The following is an 18,728-nucleotide window of genomic DNA, read 5'->3' on the forward strand; positions in this document are numbered from 1 at the left end:
TCATAAATTATTGTGTGTACGTAAAAATATATATATTTTTTTATTTTAATTAGGTATAATAACTCCTCATTCCTTGAAATTTAGTATAATTACACTTAAATTTCCTGTGGCTTGAGAAATTACATCTAGCATTTTTAAAATTTGCTTATGTCTAACAAATAAATTATTTCGTTTGTCAAAAGTCATCAAATTTACGAATATAATAAAAAGAATAGGACAAAAGATACTATATATACCCCCCAAATTAACTTATTATTATTATTGCATGTCATATAAGTATTTTGATTACCAAATTAACCTCATAAATGCTAATGAATGTGAGGAAGTGTATCTCCATCGTTACAAGGGTAGTTAAGACGAAAAAAATTATTCGACCTTCAATAATTAAGTAATCAGTCAATCAAAAGTAAATATCACTTTTTATTCAATATTTTTTATTAATATCAATAAATCAATAAAATTTAACTAACTAAGAGACTTATTATTTAAGAGTACTAGATATTTCTCAAAATATAGGAGATATAGGTATAATTATACCATATATCATAAGGGTGTGTAATAACCCCTTTTAATTAAATTTGGTAACCAGCAAAATATATAACTCATCACTATTTCACTTTTGGTTTATTGAAAATTATGAATCTTTTATAGTATAAATCTTGTAAAAATATAAATACCATAAGATAATTACATATTGATTGTGAGATAATGAATAGGATTTGGGAGTTACATGTGTGACAATGGGCATTTGTGTGTTTTTCTTATCTGGAGATTTCGGATGATGTCTTTGAATTCTTATGAAAGGGTTTTGGTTGCTGTAGGATTGGCCGACTTGTTTCAATAACCGCCTTGGTTTTGGTTTCTTGGAAATTGATGTACTGGTCATTCCCAGTTGTAGCGCCATCCTATTGGCTGGAGGAGTTACAGCAAGCTGTTGCTTCTGAATGAATAAATCCGAGGAAACCTTTTCCTTCGCTCTTTGGCCAGGACACAGTGTGCACAGATCCAGCTCTTTTTTATGAAAAAGTTGATCAAATTTATATTAATTATATAATAAATATAATATACTAATAGATAAAATATATTAATTATATTGTGGAATTGATATACAATTTAAAAAATAATTAATTACATGATAAATATATTATATTTATTTCGTAATTGCTTTAATTTCATCAAAACTGCTTTATATCTTTCTTTTCTTTCGTTTGCAAAAATGCATCAATTTCTGGCTTTTCAGCATCCTGTATACGTATAGCCTGCAGTACATGCCCATTTTTTTAATTTAGCTGGTATTTGAAAATATTATGATACATAACATGTAAAATCTCGTACTTCTTATGTTTCCATACATCTGACACTATAACAATGATCTCCAAATGAGAGTTAGCTATGAATAACTGTGATATACCTTCAGGGAGAGAAAAGAAACATTGCACTAGGATAATTATTTTCCTATACATGTTTATTCTTTGGGTAATGTAAGGCTTTTTCAACTGCATCAAGTTTCCTGGATTTTGGGGTTTCTGATGCATCATCTTTTGTTTGCTGGAGGGTCTCTTACAGATTTCTTTATACAATCAACAATGCCTTCACAATCTGCCTCAGGCAGGACACACCCTGAATCGTCATCTTCCCAAGTGCTGTCTGGATACGAGTGAGGTGAGCGGAGGGTACCATGAGTTTGGCAGGCCTTCATTGTCTTGCAATGTTCTGCTTCATCATCTCTAATGTTAAGAAAGACATCGTACAAATTCTCTGCAATCAATCAAAAACACGGTTTTGTTAGTCAAATGTAGTAGGTTTTGTATCAGAGAAATCAGGGTAAGGGGAAAGTGGGTGATACATGTTTTTCCTATTATCCGCACCTATTTTAGGCCGTCGAGAGTTGGGAGGTCTTGAAGTCTGGAATTCATCTGAAGAAGTGACATAGCACTTGAAAAATGTTAACCTTGACAAGTATAGTTACAAATTATCAAAGAAAGACGGGAACCTAAACTCAACTCACCAAACAAGTACAAGTCACCTTCAGTGTAATATCTCACTGCAACTGCAGGAGCGGGCAATCTCTTCAACTCCTCTATGATCAGACAAAAGATATTCATCAGCAACATTATGAATAAAGAAAGGTTACTCAAGAATATTGTAACAAAACTCTTCCCCCCCCCCAACCCAAAAAAAAAAAAAGAAAAGAATTTTTTCTCTCCATCCTTCCATTAGCAACAAATCGTTTGTGTCTAACAGATGTTTGTTCATAATAAATAGGGATAATTCCATTTATACCCCCTTATGTATGGTATATTTACACAAACCACGCCTATCTTTTGTGTAATTACAGAAACCACCACTATGAGCCAAAAAGCAGGGATAGTTTGTTTACTCGTGTTGAAATTTTTTGGGTCTGTGTAATTTTTCAAAAACAGAGGTGGTCAGTGTAAAATAATGTTGACGTTTCTGGAGGTATATGTGTAATTTTGCAAAGACACGAGTGGAGTGGTTTGTGTAAATAGACTATAGGTCAAGGTGTAATCATCCCTAATAAATATCAGGAAGGTTGACCTAATAGTGCTGTAAACCATCGCCAAGTTGAGGGAGCAAACATGCAGAGGTAAGAATACGGTATCTTTTATATGATATACCTCTTTGAGTCTTGATAAACTTGTCGTAAGTTTCAAATGCATGGCTCTCCACACATTCCGAGAAATGATCTGCAGAAATCAACTCTTGAAAGTTAAAATATCCCCTAGAAGCCTTTCCCCAATTGGGAAATGGGACAGGTTCAAGATAAAATCATATACTTTGAAACATGCAAGGCATGCCATGTAAGAGGTACAAGACCCATAATACAATGAATTGTTAGCATCAAAATCATACTTACATGCCATTCTTGGACTCAAAGCATACATACAAGCAGTCATAAAATAGTAGAAGACTGCAATGTGTTGAGCAAGAAATCGATCAAACCACCAAGAATTTCCTCCTAATTCCTGCAAAAGACGGGGCATATAAAATGAAAAGACACAAATAAGGGATTGACCCAAGTAGCTATGCCCAAGGGACTGAATGGGCTGCATTCAGGTTAAAGAGGCAGTGAACCACACTAAATTCATATTTTGCTATAAGTTGCAAATAGAACATAATTAATTTCTCCAACTTCTTATTTTCTAGTTCGTACAATGAATACTCAGAGACTTATTTTTGTTTATCTTGGGAGGCATGCAGTAAGACTCTAGGCAAACACCAACAGGCCCACCCCAAACACACACACAGACACACAGCCCAACCGAAAAAAAATAGATAACCTGAAACAATGGTAGGTAAGTAACTTGAAAAAATTTCAAAGTTTTTTGTGTTGTATAGTAGTGATTCCTTTTAAAGATCACCTGCAGTCTAAATCATCCTAGTTGTTTCCTCACAAAATTCTTTATCTTTGAGTTATAAAGATGAAATCTTTTAGTAACTACAAATTATACGCATTATGAGCTCATTGTCAAAGTAACTGAATACACTTATGGATGAAGCTTACTGAAAGAATAAATAAAACAATCAAGTACTCATGGACAAAAATAAAAAAACCTCAATTAAGGAGTATTACTTCCATAATAAGCAAATGATGCATCTCATTCCAACTCTCAGCAAAATGAACTTTCAAATAGTCAGCTCTTCGCCACCATCCAAAACTCTCGTACATGTGTAGAACAGACATGAAGGCTGCCATAGCATACAAAGAGAGCAACTGAGGATATTGAATAATTAATGCTCTATTCTTTTACAAAAGCACTTAAATGTGATGTCTAGCAATCAATAATCCAATACACATATTTGATCCTCATTCAAAACTTTACATCCAAAAACATGTTTAGAGGCGTCGAATAGAAACTTTACACCAAAACAATCGTTACACATATGATGTAAAATTCAAGACATTACCAAAATAAGGTACTCTGGCAATAGTTTCGAGAACATAAAACCTTGCATAATGACGATCATGGTACAAGGTGTCAAGGATCTTTATCACAGAGTCCTGAAATGGTCGATGAAACTTTATTATAATAAGAAGGGATAGCATAATGCCATATGTAAGACAGCATCAGCCAGATGTTCTGTTAGACCTTCACTATTTTCAAATAAAATTTTCAGTGAGCCTATCACGAAATATTTGTTCGTTAAACACAAACCATAAGCAGCAAGTAACTATAAACTGAATACTACAGATACCAAAATAATGCTGGACATACCGTGAGAAAAATATTTACAGATTGCTCAAGTTTTATAATCCACTTCTCGAAACCACTGGAGGACGGTGAATCATCAGTCGAGGAACCAGGTGTTCCTTCTCGTTCCTTTTCCGGGAAACTTTTTGGATCAAATGACTTCTCGACTAGCACTTTCTCATCATCCTCTTGTAATATTGTTGCTTGAACTTGAAAAAGCCTTTTTCTTTTGAATCACAAAGGAAACAGTAGAACACACAAGTCAGGTTAATCATAGGAGTATATAAAGCACCTCTCAATGCATTTAACAAGTGAAAAATCTAAGAATGGTGTTACTGACCGGATCAATAATTTCAAATTTGAACTTTTATCAGGTGATCGAAGATTACCGAAAGTCAATACATCAAAAGTCAAGCTCCTTTTTTCAAAAACGGGATATATTCATTAATCGCTAAACAGAGTTACTTCCATGGAGGTTTTCACTTTATTTGATTTGAAAATTTTGATATCCATATTAAAGTCAAACGAAAATATACTTTCTTTTCATTATTATGTTTAATTTATCTCCAGCATTTCAAATCAATCAGAAATTCAACAAAACCCACTAAAACAAAGCAATCACCATTTCTGAACAAGGAATTATACCTGGAGAACCTAGGATTTGAAGCACAATTACTCAGACGAATCGGGCTTCCAGAATTGCACTGCAATGAAGAAAATCGCAAGTCCTTCCCTTTCTTGAAAAAGGGCGCCGGAAGAAGAACACCGGAAGCCATGTTGGAAGAAATAGAAACCGCCATTTTCGCTCCTTCCCAATGCCTGTGCCTAAAGCCTGCGCATTTGAACTGGTGACGGACTTGAAGAATCTAAATTGGAACTGACGTTCGGTGGGCCGCCTTTTTCCTTCCTGCGAAACAAACTCCAAAAAAATAAAATAGAAACAAGCCGCCGAGACCCGGCATCTGAGGGCCTCCAATGTCAGAAACTTCTGCTCATAGGGATCAATTTCGAAATATCCTAGAGTTTTGTTGTTATTAGCACAAGATATTAATCCCTTGTTTCCGGTGGATTGAGCCGCATATTCTTTATCGGAAATGGGCCGATTTGGGCCCTCATTATGGGCATGTGTTAGATAAATTACTGGGCCTAAACTTCACTATGTTAGGGCAGAGCTGTCCTTCCCGGCCCTAATTCAATTAGTTCAGGTCTCCAGCAAGCTGGGCCTTCATTCTAACTAGTACGTAACCGTGCTGACCACTAAGAAATGATTTGTTTTTGTGTATGGAATAAATAATCGATATGGTCCAAATCAAATATAATATGGGTAATAAATCAATATTTATCCAATAAGATAAAATATAGGTAGGAGTGTTCAGTTCAGTACTTCGGTTAATCGAACTTAATTTTAAATTAACCAAACATTCAGTTAATCTTTTTTTAAAAATAAAAAACCAAACTCAGTTCGATTTTTTCGATTTTTTAAAAAATCAATTTTTTTAATATATATATATATAATTTTAGTATCTTTTAATTTTATTAAAAAATACATGTACTAAATATCAAAATCTAAAAAGAAAAGAATATTTTTGCATATAATTCAAAATCTCAAATCATATATATAATAATATATTTTAATATAATATAATTAATAAAATAAAATTTATATATATAAATTGGTTTCCGGTTTGATTCGGTCACCAAATGGTGATGGAAAGATTCGAACTGAATTTTTAATTCGGTTCAATTGGATCGATTTAATCAAATTGTAAACACCCCTAAATATAGAACAGACTTGAATAATACTATCAAAACCAAATATATTATCAATTTTTTTTCAGGACCTAATAAATTATTAATTAGTGGACTGTCATTTCTTATAACACATCATAAATAAGGGTGAATTGCTCTTATCAAGTCTGGTAAGCGGCCTCTATTGAATCAAAATTACTAGTAATTTTATTTTGCCACGAAAAAGAAATATAAATAATAACCCACTATCACTTGGACTCGTATTTAAAATTTATTACACATAGTAATAATTTGAGATTAGTTATCAAAACTTTATTTATATCTGCAGATCTGCTTATTGTCCATAAAGACTAGTGATGATTTATATCGGCAGATCTGCTCATTGTCCATAAAGACTAGTGATGATTCATCATATATGATAGGTAGAGGGAAACATCAACTAATCTACGGCAGGAGAAGTTTGTGTCGGAGTCTCAACCTCAGAGAGTTAAACACATGGCAGCCGCCCGGACCCTGTCACTGTTATTTATAACACGTCCGCCCCTGCCCTTTCTTTGTCCCTCAACTTTAACCGCTACCTTCACGCTCCCATAAAGTGACCCCAACACTCACCGCCGTGGAATCTGTGAAGTATCTGCCTTTGCGTTCTCTTCTGGGCTTGCGACGAGTGGCTCTTAATTTTCTTGCTTTTTAAGAATAAAAGGAAAACGGGAGAAAGGAGTCTAGAAAAATCTACTTACTCCATTGGGACAGCAGTAAATATATTAATACAACTTAATCAAGAATTAAACCTAAACAAATCACTATCAAATGCCAATTAAAGAACAGTTTCCGACCTTGAATTATCTCTTTTTTTGATTGTTTGACAATCATATGACAGCTTGATGATCACTTCTGAGAAATTCATTTTGCATTTGTGTTCTTAATGGAAATATGAAGCTTATTTAAGTAACCATTTGATCTTCAAACGCAGACCTTTCATGAGATGACACAAAATAAATAAGAGAGTTGAAAAAGGTCAGACTCCCCTTCTCTTACTTAATTAAATGCATCTTTCATTTTCCAATCACGCGGCCACAAGTTACATAACTGGCCTTTGAAGCATTCGTTGATCAATTATTCTGCTTTTTCTAGGAGTTCCCTGTTCAAATCCCCTTCCTCTTCTTGAACCAGTGGTATGAGAAGAAACTGAGAAGCCCAGATGGAGGCAGAGGTGGCAGAGGTTTTGTTGTCCAAAAACAAATCAGTTTTGTCTGGAAATTCACACGGTGAAGGGAATTGTGAGTTGAAGAGTTACAGTTCAGGTCTGAAATGGGTGTTTCTTGATTACTCGAGTTTGTGGAGAACTGGGCTTTCTTGGTCGATCTTTTTCCTGCTAAATATAGGGGTACCGCTCGTGTCCCACTTTGTGTTTTCTTGCTCTGATTGCGATCCCAGCCATCAGAGGCCGTATGATGCAATTGTCCAGTTGTCTCTATCGCTGTTTGCTGCACTTTCTTTCATTAGTCTCTCTTCTTTCGCGCGTAAATATGGGCTTCGTAGGTTCCTGTTTCTTGATAAATTGTGTGATGAGAGTGAGAAGGTTCGACAAGGGTATACTCAACAGCTTCATGTGAGTTTCTGATTCTCAATTTTTCAGATTTTTGTGAAGTTTATTTATAAATGTACAAATGCACCCCTAATAATCTCATCAGCAAAATTTCGGATTAGTTGAGTAATTCGCTCTTGGAATTTTTGGCTTGATCATGTGTTCTTTGAATATGCGGAAGTCGTCTGTTGAACTCTGGCAGTTTGGTCAAGAACTTGAAAGTGAATGTTTTTGTTCTGTTCTTTCGCTATATGTTTAGTTGAGGATTTGTTTACTGATCAATATGTTTGCAAGAAGTGACATTTCCTTGTCTTACTGTCCATATATGCGTTTTTCTCATTGACAGTTGATAGGATATCTTCACTTTGTTCAGATTTAAGTCAACGGAAATTCTTAGCAGACACGAACTCAATTTGTTTTGTCTCTGTAATTCATGTGGATATAGTTGATTGAAATTAGAAATGATCCATAAAATAGTATGTAACATCATCAGAAAGTTGCTAATAATCCCACTTCTTTTTCTCTTCAGTACAAAAAGTACATTAATGTCTGATAGATGCATGTTAAACAAACTTATACAGCAGCAGCTCTTGATCTCCAGGAATTTAATCTGCTTCAATTCCTTTTTCTCCGAATTGATTTGTCGTAAAAATTTCAATTTTTTTTTGCAGAGATCAGTCAAGCTGCTGTCAGCGTTTGTTCTCCCCTGTTTCTTTGCCGATAGTGTGTACAAGATATGGTGGTTCAGCTCAGGAGGAACCCAAATTCCTTATTTGTATAACATGTATTTGAGCAAAGTGATAGTCTGCATACTCTTGATGTGCTCGTGGCTATATCGCATCTCAATCTGTTTTCTTGTGTGTCTCCTCTTCCGCCTCACATGTTATCTGCAAATACTAAGATTAGAAGAATTTGCTCAGGTGTTTGAGAGAGAATCTGATGTTGCTTCAATTTTGATAGAACATCTCAGGATCAGAAGAAATCTCCGTGTCATAAGCCACCGGTTTAGAGTCTTCATCTTGTCGACGTTGATCCTAGTAACAATTAGCCAATTTGTTTCTTTGCTGGTTACAACTGAACCAAGATCTAAAATCAACATTTCCACTTCTGGAGAACTCGCGGTAATTCTGATTACTAACCCTTACGCTGAGTAATTTGCTGTGATTACATCTAATCATTAGTTTCTTTCATGGTGCAGTTATGCTCCATCACCCTGGTAACAGGGCTCTTGATCTGCTTGCGAAGTGCAGCAAAGATAACGCACAAAGCACAGTCTGTTACATCACTTGCAGCTAAATGGCATGCCTGTGCCACAATCGATTCATTTGATCAATTAGATGATGAGACTCCTACAGCCCAGATTGCTTCGGCCCGGGCAGGATATCCTGTCACTTCCAATTGGGATAGCGACACTGAAGAAGGAGATGGAGATGATGCACTTGACAATACAAACTTGGTGCCGATTTATGCAAATACTATAACCTATCAGAAGAGGCAAGCACTAGGTGAGTCATGAATGTCATGGAACTATTGTTTCTCCAATCTACTTGCTTTGGTGCTATGCTGATCGTGATTTCATGATCTGATGCAGTGACGTATTTTGAGCACAACAGAGCTGGAATCACAGTATACGGATTTATGCTGGACAGGACGTGGCTTCATACAATATTTGCGATTCAGCTTTCACTTACACTCTGGATATTGAACAAGACGATTGGCATTTCGTGATTTGTTTTATCATCCTCTGGTGTTTAAAACATCTTTTTCATGAGCGCGGCTATGTTTTGGAGTTGATTGAGTGATTACCTGCGACAGCCTTAAATCTGATCTGAAACACTTGCATATACTTAAGGAAATATATCATGTCAAATTAGTTTGTTGTCCGTATGTACTCTGTCTGCGACCTTGTTGAACACAGTGAGTGTCTCATCAGTTGTATGATAGAGAATTGCATCACTTCTTTTTGGTGATTCCATATTTTTATTTGTTCACAGAGCTGAATTTGCTTTCTGGGCTTAGTTTTTATTGCAAAGATGATAATTGAATCAACGGTGAGGCTTTCTTCTTCCCATTACTGATGGTTGGTATAGCCAGAAGGTACAAATACCATAGAGCTGGATAATATTACAAGAGTTCCCCTCAAACTCTGTCGATAAAACATTTCAAAATTCTTATCATCATCAGCTGACCGTAAAATCCAACAAATCAATAAAAGGAAAACAGATTCCAGTTTTTCCGCCTGCTGCTACATGGATTTATGCGACCGGAGGAACTGGAATGGGGATCAACGGGGGAAGCGGGACAGGCTGAACCGGAACTGGGACCAGAGGGGGAATTGGAAACGGAAACAGAGGGGGAAGCGGGACCGCAGGAAGCAGAGGGGGAAATGGAACCAGTGGTGGAAGGGGAGTATCTAGCGGCAGAGGGAAAACGTTCTCTCCAGACGGGACACTGCATTCACAAAACATTGAAAGAAAAGTTAAACATACGAATCATAAACAAACTGGTCAGAATTACAGCTCTACGCAACAACATTGCAAACGTTTAAAACATTTACTCACAGAAACACACACTAAACAAGTAAAACTTACAGGCAGTTGGTGAGGGGCACGAAGCTGTTAAGGTTGCAGAGACTAGGAAGTTGTTGAGCTTTGGATGGGATAAAGCTGGAACTAGTGGGGCTTTGCCTTAAACACTGGCACAAACTCTCAGTATCTGCAATGCCGACCACGTTACTAGCAGCATCGCAGCATTGAGTGCTGGGCATGATAGGGTGAGAGTTGCCTAGATAGCTTTTGCAAGGAGACATACTAGCAAAGACACTTAAACAATCAGTTGCTTTCACAGGGTTGGTGCTCAGAACTAGAGCCACCAAGAAAACCAACATCATCTTAACCATGTCTGATCTCTGCACTGATGCTTTTGTATGAATCTTGAGGGGTTTTACACCAGGCTGAGTGGTGTTTATTTATAGGCACAGTGGGGCTGTGAGGATTATGGTAAGTGACCAGTAGCAACAGTAAGAAGTGAGTTGTGTGTGAGTGGGGGGGGGGGGACAGGTAATAATTTATGAGAAATGTTAAGGAATGAAGGTTTTTCTTAATTTGATTATTGGAACTTTGGTATGTGAGAATAAATCTGCCTAATCATTCTGCTGCTACACCTCATCTTACAACTCTGAAATGCTTCTCTTTTGGAAAAAATTTGAACGCTAACAGCTAAATCTGTAGGGTAGCCAGCTATAGTGTGTAATTGCCACTCTCTCATTTCCTTTGAATATTCATTGTGTACAATTTATATAAAGTTTAAATCTCTAATTGAAAACAAATAGTATTCCGAAATTAGTAGGAAATTCAATGCAAAAAAGCCATGATTAACATTCCTAAATAAGAAGGATTTCAAGCACCAATAAAAGAACTACAAAAAGAAAAAAAGGAATTGTTCTTTCTAATGCCAGAATCGTGAGTTAAATGAGAATGGATGATATATAGAAGGAAATAATTATTAAGAAACTCTATTTTGATATCTCCCATAAAATAAATAATTCCAAAATCAGCAGGAAACTTAAAGATAAAGTACTCCCACCCCCCCACCCCCCCCCCCCCCCCCAAAAAAAAAACAAATGAGAAGGGTTTTTGATTAATTATTTTGAACGTAAATGGTCGTCTACTACAAATTAAGGCAATCACGTTTTTGTAAATTGAAAAATTAAACTTATTTTTTAATTGTTATTATTATTATAATGATATAGACTTGTTTAGCACAAACTCAGCGTTTGGTGGTTACTTGGGCCACCAAAGGCCTGGACGTATGCCCGCCTTCATTTCTTAAAACGCAGTTGATTAGTGCTGGGACGTGAGTTACGTGCCCTAAATAAAATCTCCTTTTAAAAATATTATCTCTGCATACATTGGCAATAAAATACGACTAACGTCTTCACTTATTTGCATAAGCATTCGTTTCAAATTCATTTTCTTCCAGGGTTTGTAGTTCCTACGTCGTATGATCCATACCATGATGTCAATTTGAGATTTTAACATTATAGCCCTTTTGACTGAGGATTAATGTGCCCGAGGAACAGAAGAAATTGCTAGTCTCCAAAATCTTCTGGTTTATAACTTGTTGTTGGCATTGATTCAACACGTACGACGGTGTTGCTATCAGTCCATTCCGGAATCAAATTCTCCCAAGGCATTATAAAGTCTCCATGAAAAATGTAATTAAACTTGCATTTCAATTATTCTGCCTTGGCTGCTGGGCTGTCCGAAGACTTTATGCCGTTGGCGACTTGGGCGAGGGCTGCACGCTGCATCATTACAAAACGAAACAGGGTTACTAAGTTGGTTGAAGTCTTCGTGTTATTGAATATGAATCATACGAGAGTACTACTGAGAGTCAGAATACGTAAAAACTTACACACAGCTGACAATGTCCAATAAACATGTGATGCTGCAAAGGTTCGGGAGTAGTTCCAATTTGAAACTGAGAATGCCAGAAGTGACAAGATTAAGCTTCAGGCATTGGCATAAGTTTTTGGGACTGTCTAAGCCGGGAAGTTCTTGGCGGCGCTGCAGCACTGTGTAGTGGGCAAGATGGGGAGGAGGTTAGTCAGGAAATTCTGGCAGGGTAGCAGGCTGGGAATAATCCCCGTCACTCAGTCCAGGAGAGCATTTGTGGGGCTTGCCGTCTGGATAAGCAGCCCCAGAAACAGCACGATTGGACAATGGCTTAGCTTTTTCCCTTCCATGTTCGTGAAGTGTTTGATATTTGTCTTAGGAGACATGATAATTCAATGGCAAAGAGGTGAGTGATGTTTGAATACTTTCTGGCGATTAATTTATAGACGGCAAGAATCTAGGGATGGATGAAACTGAATAAGATCCAGTGATTAGGAGTAGTTCATAGTGATTGAGTTTTCAAGATTGTATTTTGTTTAGGTCTAATCATTACATTTTGCTCTACAGGAGCGAATTTCTATCATTTTTAAGGTTTGTGTTGTTGTCTTGACATTCTCCGCAGAGCATCTCAAGAAATCTATGTTTAGGTTTTCCGCGTACTGGAGACATAGTCGAGCAAGTCCAATGATGCTTCTCTAGATTTTAGATGTTGAAGACAGCATATTTCCTGAACATGTCAATTAATAATTTGATTCTGAGAAATGGGCAAAACGATAAAGTTTTATTTATGTTAATGTGTTGATGCTTTCATATTCGGATCTCACCTCTTCAGTTTGGTAAGTAAGACAGGCCACAATCTGGCCCTGAAGAGAATGGCCCATGAATCTTAAACACTTCTTTAAGGGATTCTAGAAGGATTCCAGCCCATTTATACTGGAAGCCAGAGGCCAAGAAAGCCCTAAGATCACTTTCTTTAAATTTGTTAGATATATAGGGCCTTAAATTGTGACCGTTCCTTACTCATTTTCTTCTTTCACCAAAGATCTGTGCAATTAAATTAGCCAACCATGATTTGGTTCATCGATGCTTAAATGAAGAGCAGAACAAACATTAATTGTTCGTAAATACTGTTCATTAATACAAGAAGCTAGGGCTCGAGGCCATTAGGACAAAAACAACCCTTGGCGTCGAACATATGCACCAAGGTTTTTTTTCCATTTTCTGCTGACGAAAAGTAGGATTAGCAGCAGTAGCAGTAGTTGTAGTTACTCCACGCCCGTAACTTCCTGGAACCTCTTATTTATCTTTAGACGCTGCAATTGAATCAAATTACGTAAATGAGTGTACGCATATATAGTATTAATCCCAACAAGAAAAAGATAAAAAATGACATGTACATATGCATATATCTGTGTGTTGTGGGTACCTGTCGCAATCGACATTGGGACCTATATCGACGTTAACGTTAACATGACAAAGCTGAGGGAGTTGCTGGGCATTGCCTTGGTTAACTGGGAAAGACCTGGCAGTGTCCTTGAAACACTGGCATATGGCCTTACGATCGCCCTGCGACGCCGTTGCGATCTTGTCCAGGGACTGCACGGCAGCGCAGCACCCGGCACTCGGCGTCGTGCCCCCGCCCAGCAAGAATGCCTCGCATGGAAGAAGTTGAGTCACCGCATCGGTGCACTGAATCTCCGCTGTCCCACGACCCACCACCATGGCCAGAAACACCGCCGCCACCAACCACCTAGACCAGCCTCCCATCATCTTCTCCACACCGTCTCTCTTTTCAATTTATGCTTATATTTGTTGGATGTGAATTGATTTCCTCAGGAAGTAGGCCTATTTATAGGGCATGAAAAGCAAAGGTTTGAATTTATTTCTTCATTTTATTCTCAATTTTGTTCATGGTTGGGAGGAGTCATTTATTGTATGGGGCGGTAAATTCATTGTATGCTGACTTGGTGAGTGAGTGTTGCTGATCTGTAAACCCACAATCAAGGGTCTGGTTCTGAGATGCCAACACACAACATTAACTGCTTGTATTAAATTGAAATTGTCTGTTTTTAACCAAAAAAATTGTTGTTTCTTACCTAAGATCCACCGTTTATTTAAATGTTTCGCTGTATTATACAGATGGGGCTCTCTTCAGTTCTGATAGGAACAAAGACGAAAACATACGTTTTGCTTTCTTGGTGTGTTTTTGCATTGAAGAATTTAAATATATGAGTGGAATAGCTACATATCTTTATTCAATTTACTTTCACATTCAAAATTCAAATTATTACATCTTCTTTTCATTTAATGCCGTACATATTTAGAATCGAAATGTAAACTAAGGTGTTAGACGTTGGAGTTTAATTTGCATGGTTTATTAAGTTGTTAGAATGATGCATCGTCAATTCGACCAATATTCGTGCTGCCATTGATGCTTTTGATTTATCATAGGAATTTTAATTATTCCTTAGGTTTAATTTCATTGAATTTTTTCCCAAAAATTCGCAAAGCTAAATACATGTGGGCTGGTTATAGAAAACAATTGGCAAATACATGTTAGGAACTTGGAAGCATATCCTAATTAATTAGGCGCCTAATACTACATATCTGCTCCTTTATTTTTCTGCCACCGAACTCGCATTCCTTCATGGTCAACTCCTTGATGTGGCCTTATTGTCCGCACCATGCATTCATCATAGGCTGCACCAATCAATTTTTTCATTGCAAAGTAGTATTTCATTTTACAAATAAAAGTTAAATTTATGTGCAGAAATAATTAATTAAAATTAATCAATGTCTCAACATTATATCCAAAAAATGTTGAGGTCTCACATTCATTTGCATGAGTTTGTTACGTATCCATGCACCCAGAAAACCTGTGTTAGGCAATAAAAGGAGACAAGATTTATGTTTCGAACCTGTCACAGTTGACATTAGGGTCAATCGGAACAGGGACAGTGATTTTGCAAAGCTGGGGAAGTTGCTTAGCTCTGTCGACATTTACTCCTATGGAGACAGCTGTCTGTTTCAGGCACTGACACAATGGTTTCAACTGGCCCCGGTCCGACCCCACTAGCTGATTCAACGACGCAGCTCCCTGGCAACACTGCACCGACACGGAGCTGCTGAAGCCAAGCAAATAGGACTGGCAAGGCATCAGCCTCGTAATGGCATCCAGGCAGCTGATTGCACTCACATGGCTCGTGCCCACTGCCAAAACCAACAATCCCACAACCCACACAGCGCTAAACTCCAACTTTTTAGACATATTCTCGTTTTATAATTATTTCTGCCTCTTTTTTCCCCTCGATCTTTCTTCTTTGGTGGAACTGAGAGTGTGAAATATATGGAATGATTCTCCCATATGTGCTCCTTTTATAGACATTTGAAGGGGCTTGAATTTTTGCATTAAAAGAGTGTGGATTTCCGGGGCTGAGGATAGATTTTGCTTTAAATTGTTATTTAATGTGGATAAGAATTGGTTTTGTAATAAGATGGAATCCTTTTAATTGTTAATGTGTTGGACATTAAATGTGGATATATTGATATAAGAGAAATCCAAATCGAGAAGGCTTTCTTCGAATATGGATGCATGATTTATATTGGAAAAATTGAATTTTATGTTCCAGAACCCTAGTGTTTTTTGCAATTTTAATTCCGTTGTTATTGATTTCACCATACTGCATCTTATAATTCGAAAAAAGAAAAATCATAATTTTAGTCTTAGCTGTTAAATTTCTCATAAAAATGTTAATTAACGCCCCTCAACACTTAACATAGCTCATTCCTGCCCGTAATGTTCCTATCATAAATTTAATAGAAATAAGCCTTGGACTAAATTGTAATTTTTTTTATAGTCAGGGAAACAATGTAGTGAAATCAATAAGAATATAATCAAAATCGTAAAGTGGCCAACATGTGGGACACAAAAGAAGGTTCTATTATTAATATCAGTTCTAGATCAGGGCATACTAATGGAATGCTATTAGGAAGGGAATAAAAATATATGATAGGAAGGGTATATACAACAAACTAGAGGAAGACATCAATTTTAGTTCTATGTAAATCACGTACAATTTGACGAGGTCATTTGTAAGTTAAATGCAATTTCTTGGCTAAATGATTGAAAAAATACTAAAATTATTAAAATTTAAAATTACAGGACTCAATTTTGAAAATCAATTGATCTAGAACCAAAAATATCAGTTCTCCTAAATTACAAGACTAAAATTATAATTTTTTTCTAAAATAGAAGGTAATAGAAGAGTCATTCCTTAATTGATATCATTTACATGATTTTGATAATTATAATAATAATAATTAGCAAGTGAAATTACTTTTACGACAAACTTGTTCTTTAATATTTTTTTTTGAAAAATTACTTATTCATATTTTAAGTCTAATTTGTGGGACATAAGATACTTTTCTATGATTGATATCAGATTGTAGGTCAAATAAGAACTTTTAGAAGACAAAAAAACCCTTTTGAAAATGTTAAAACCTATATGTTGGTCGGAAGCTTTCTATCAAATTGTTCAGAAAATATAAGCCATGACCTTATTGATAGGTTCAAACTCAATATTGCCAAGTCTTTCACTTAGAAGGCTCAACACACTCAATGTCTCAGCCTACTCACTCGACCAGTCTCCGACCCAATTTATTATATTTATATCGCAAAACCTTAATCCTAATTCATTCCGCCCCTCATTTCTTCCACATATTTTTCTCTCTGGTTTCTTCTCTCTCCCTCCTTGTTTTCTCTCATCCATTGTCTCCCTTTCTCTTCGTCTTTAATGTCTCTCTCAGAAATTAGTTTCCTATCTCTATAAAAGGCCTTTCATAATTTTTGGGTTAGTAGAACTGAACCAAGAGAAAAACCTTGTTTTTCTTCTTCTCCGATTAAACGTTCTTTGTAAATCATTTTCTGTATGAAAATCTTTGTGGTTTTTCAAGTGAGTTTGTGTGGCCTAAGTTTTTTTTGTTATTGTTTTTTGGTACTGAACAATCTTGAGAGGTTGCTGGTCTTAGTGGCTATATGGGCTTTTTTCCAAATCTAGCCCTAAGCCAAACCATTGATTCTATTTTTGTTTTATATATATAAATATATATGTGTGTGTGTGTGTGTGTGTTTATTACTTAAAATCTGTAGTTTTAGATCTGTATATATTCATTAATATTTTTGAAATTTTGGGTGATAATATTAAGAGTTTTTGTAACCCCCGATTCATCGTAATACTTATTATGATTATTCATGAACTAACTACTGGTGGAAAATTCCCAACATCAACAGATATAGTAGAACTTAGAACAAATATAATACCCTCAATTATTGAACTTCATCAGGAATATGTATAATTACCCTATTTGGCCCCATTTATTTTGAGTATTCGAATAAATGAGTATAAGATTATTATTAATCAAATAAATGATAAAAGGACCCTGGATTAAGTATAAATTATTTACTTAAATGTATTATTTCATTAGGATAAAATTTAGTCATGTGTTTACTTTTTTGATGCATATGAATTGAATGTAAAAATTATTATTAAACCCTATGAGATGTATTAAATACAAAAGTATTATGGACAAAATTGAGACTAAATTATGGTTGTTTTAAATATTTTGAGGTCGTCATATATTCTCTTAATTATAACCAATTTCTAATTATAATTCAGGCTTAAATATATTTTTGTTCCTGTACTTTTGATATTTTAATATTTTTATTCTTTATCTTTTGAGGATTGTAATTATAAATTTTTTGTATTTCGAGAATTTGATTTTTATGGTGCCGGATTTCACAAAAGTTGCGCTGGAATAAATCATGTGTACTCGCGATTTTGATATTTTTATCCTTTATTTTTTTGCGGATTGCAGAAGAGTCATTTAATTATTTTGGTCTTTTCATGGTGTTGGATTTTACACGAGTTGTCGGACTAAATCATGTGTCACGTATCTTTTTTTTTTTTTTTTTTCGTTCGTGTCACATGATTTGTTCTAACAACTTTTGCAAAGTCCGACACTGAAAGGACTAAAATTGCAAAATATCATAAAGTTACAGAATTTTTTTATAATAAAATTATAGGACCAAAAATATATCTAAACCAGTGAAATCTCTATAAATTAATAAACTCTTTAAAATAATAAAATATTCCAGTCACAACTTGGGCCTTTGTAAAATCATAATAATTTGCTTTTCAAAAAATAATAAATAATAAAATAATAATTTTCAAAAAATTCCTTTATAAATATTAGGTCCCATTAAACTCTAAATTGATAATTCATAAATGTTACAGTTATAACATCATGGTAATTTGCTAAAATATGAAAATATTGTTACTTGATTTTTCTTAAAATTTAAATCTAATCGGATCTCATCCCTAACTTTTTAATTGCAGTCAAGAGTTCCGGTGTCGAATTCTCTAGTTGCAATTGATTCATATGCGTCCATGAATATAATAATTAATTGTATACAATAAATTGATATTATACATGAATATATTTAATTAGTTACCAGTAATTGGTTGATGATTGAATATAATTAATGAAACATATTATTAGGAGGAGATTCTGAATTATCTTAAAGTTTTGCGGATTCCTAATTATGCCAAATGTTTGCAAAGGATAAAAGGGCAAAGGTCGATATACGCTGAACCTACGTTGCGAGCCAGTGCTGTTTTCATAACAATCTTTCATATGTTTTTCTTCTTATTGCAGCCAACTCTACATATTACATGTTGCTCTCTTATAATTCTCTCCAATTTGACCTTTCGGTTCTTTGCA

The 18,728-nt window shown here is 35.5% G+C and overlaps 5 protein-coding genes across 5 annotated transcripts; 1 reads left to right on the top strand and 4 right to left on the bottom strand.

The window, feature by feature from the left end:
- Positions 1-1,295: 1,295 nt before the first annotated feature.
- IM (Alternative oxidase family protein) lies at positions 1,296-5,229 on the bottom strand. The gene is made up of 9 exons (XM_011097717.3): positions 4,860-5,229; positions 4,239-4,440; positions 3,931-4,024; positions 3,596-3,711; positions 2,879-2,987; positions 2,640-2,708; positions 2,009-2,080; positions 1,869-1,916; positions 1,296-1,758 (listed from the first exon to the last, which is right to left on the bottom strand). The coding sequence occupies exons 1-9, from the start codon at positions 5,012-5,014 to the stop codon at positions 1,535-1,537; spliced, it is 1,089 nt and encodes a 362-aa protein (XP_011096019.1). The 5' UTR covers positions 5,015-5,229; the 3' UTR covers positions 1,296-1,534.
- A 1,557-nt stretch (positions 5,230-6,786) lies between these two features.
- LOC105175311 (uncharacterized) lies at positions 6,787-9,552 on the top strand. Its single transcript, XM_011097719.3, has 5 exons — positions 6,787-6,980; positions 7,098-7,575; positions 8,223-8,672; positions 8,750-9,056; positions 9,143-9,552. The coding sequence occupies exons 2-5, from the start codon at positions 7,165-7,167 to the stop codon at positions 9,277-9,279; spliced, it is 1,305 nt and encodes a 434-aa protein (XP_011096021.2). The 5' UTR covers positions 6,787-6,980; positions 7,098-7,164; the 3' UTR covers positions 9,280-9,552.
- A 97-nt stretch (positions 9,553-9,649) lies between these two features.
- Positions 9,650-10,549, bottom strand: LOC105175312 (uncharacterized). Its single transcript, XM_011097720.3, has 2 exons — positions 10,143-10,549; positions 9,650-10,002 (listed from the first exon to the last, which is right to left on the bottom strand). The coding sequence occupies exons 1-2, from the start codon at positions 10,448-10,450 to the stop codon at positions 9,807-9,809; spliced, it is 504 nt and encodes a 167-aa protein (XP_011096022.2). The 5' UTR covers positions 10,451-10,549; the 3' UTR covers positions 9,650-9,806.
- A 2,513-nt stretch (positions 10,550-13,062) lies between these two features.
- LOC105175313 (non-specific lipid-transfer protein A) lies at positions 13,063-13,781 on the bottom strand. Its single transcript, XM_011097721.3, has 2 exons — positions 13,375-13,781; positions 13,063-13,261 (listed from the first exon to the last, which is right to left on the bottom strand). The coding sequence occupies exons 1-2, from the start codon at positions 13,716-13,718 to the stop codon at positions 13,255-13,257; spliced, it is 351 nt and encodes a 116-aa protein (XP_011096023.1). The 5' UTR covers positions 13,719-13,781; the 3' UTR covers positions 13,063-13,254.
- Positions 13,782-14,853: 1,072 nt separating this feature from the next.
- Positions 14,854-15,216, bottom strand: LOC105175314 (putative non-specific lipid-transfer protein 3). Its single transcript, XM_011097722.3, has one exon. The coding sequence runs from the start codon at positions 15,214-15,216 to the stop codon at positions 14,854-14,856; it is 363 nt and encodes a 120-aa protein (XP_011096024.2).
- Between the last annotated feature and the right edge of the window lie 3,512 nt (positions 15,217-18,728).

Source organism: Sesamum indicum, linkage group LG12 (genome assembly GCF_026168435.1).
Source record: "Sesamum indicum cultivar Baizhima isolate 11 linkage group LG12, ASM2616843v1, whole genome shotgun sequence".
Lineage (NCBI taxonomy): Eukaryota > Viridiplantae > Streptophyta > Magnoliopsida > Lamiales > Pedaliaceae > Sesamum > Sesamum indicum.

Excerpts from the sequence above, each read along its gene's own strand:
- IM (XM_011097717.3), bottom strand. The coding sequence starts at position 5,014 with ATGGCGGTTTCTATTTCTTCCAACATGGCTTCCGGTGTTCTTCTTCCG. Across the intron at positions 4,025-4,238 it reads CTGTAAATATTTTTCTCACG|GACTCTGTGATAAAGATCCT; the intron begins GTATGTCCAGCA and ends CGACCATTTCAG. Across the intron at positions 1,917-2,008 it reads AGGTGACTTGTACTTGTTTG|ATGAATTCCAGACTTCAAGA; the intron begins GTGAGTTGAGTT and ends TCACTTCTTCAG.
- LOC105175311 (XM_011097719.3), top strand. The coding sequence starts at position 7,165 with ATGGAGGCAGAGGTGGCAGAGGTTTTGTTGTCCAAAAACAAATCAGTT. Across the intron at positions 7,576-8,222 it reads GGTATACTCAACAGCTTCAT|AGATCAGTCAAGCTGCTGTC; the intron begins GTGAGTTTCTGA and ends TTTTTTTTGCAG. Across the intron at positions 9,057-9,142 it reads TCAGAAGAGGCAAGCACTAG|TGACGTATTTTGAGCACAAC; the intron begins GTGAGTCATGAA and ends GATCTGATGCAG.
- LOC105175312 (XM_011097720.3), bottom strand. The coding sequence starts at position 10,450 with ATGGTTAAGATGATGTTGGTTTTCTTGGTGGCTCTAGTTCTGAGCACC. Across the intron at positions 10,003-10,142 it reads GTGCCCCTCACCAACTGCCT|TGTCCCGTCTGGAGAGAACG; the intron begins GTAAGTTTTACT and ends TTGTGAATGCAG.
- LOC105175313 (XM_011097721.3), bottom strand. The coding sequence starts at position 13,718 with ATGATGGGAGGCTGGTCTAGGTGGTTGGTGGCGGCGGTGTTTCTGGCC.
- LOC105175314 (XM_011097722.3), bottom strand. The coding sequence starts at position 15,216 with ATGTCTAAAAAGTTGGAGTTTAGCGCTGTGTGGGTTGTGGGATTGTTG.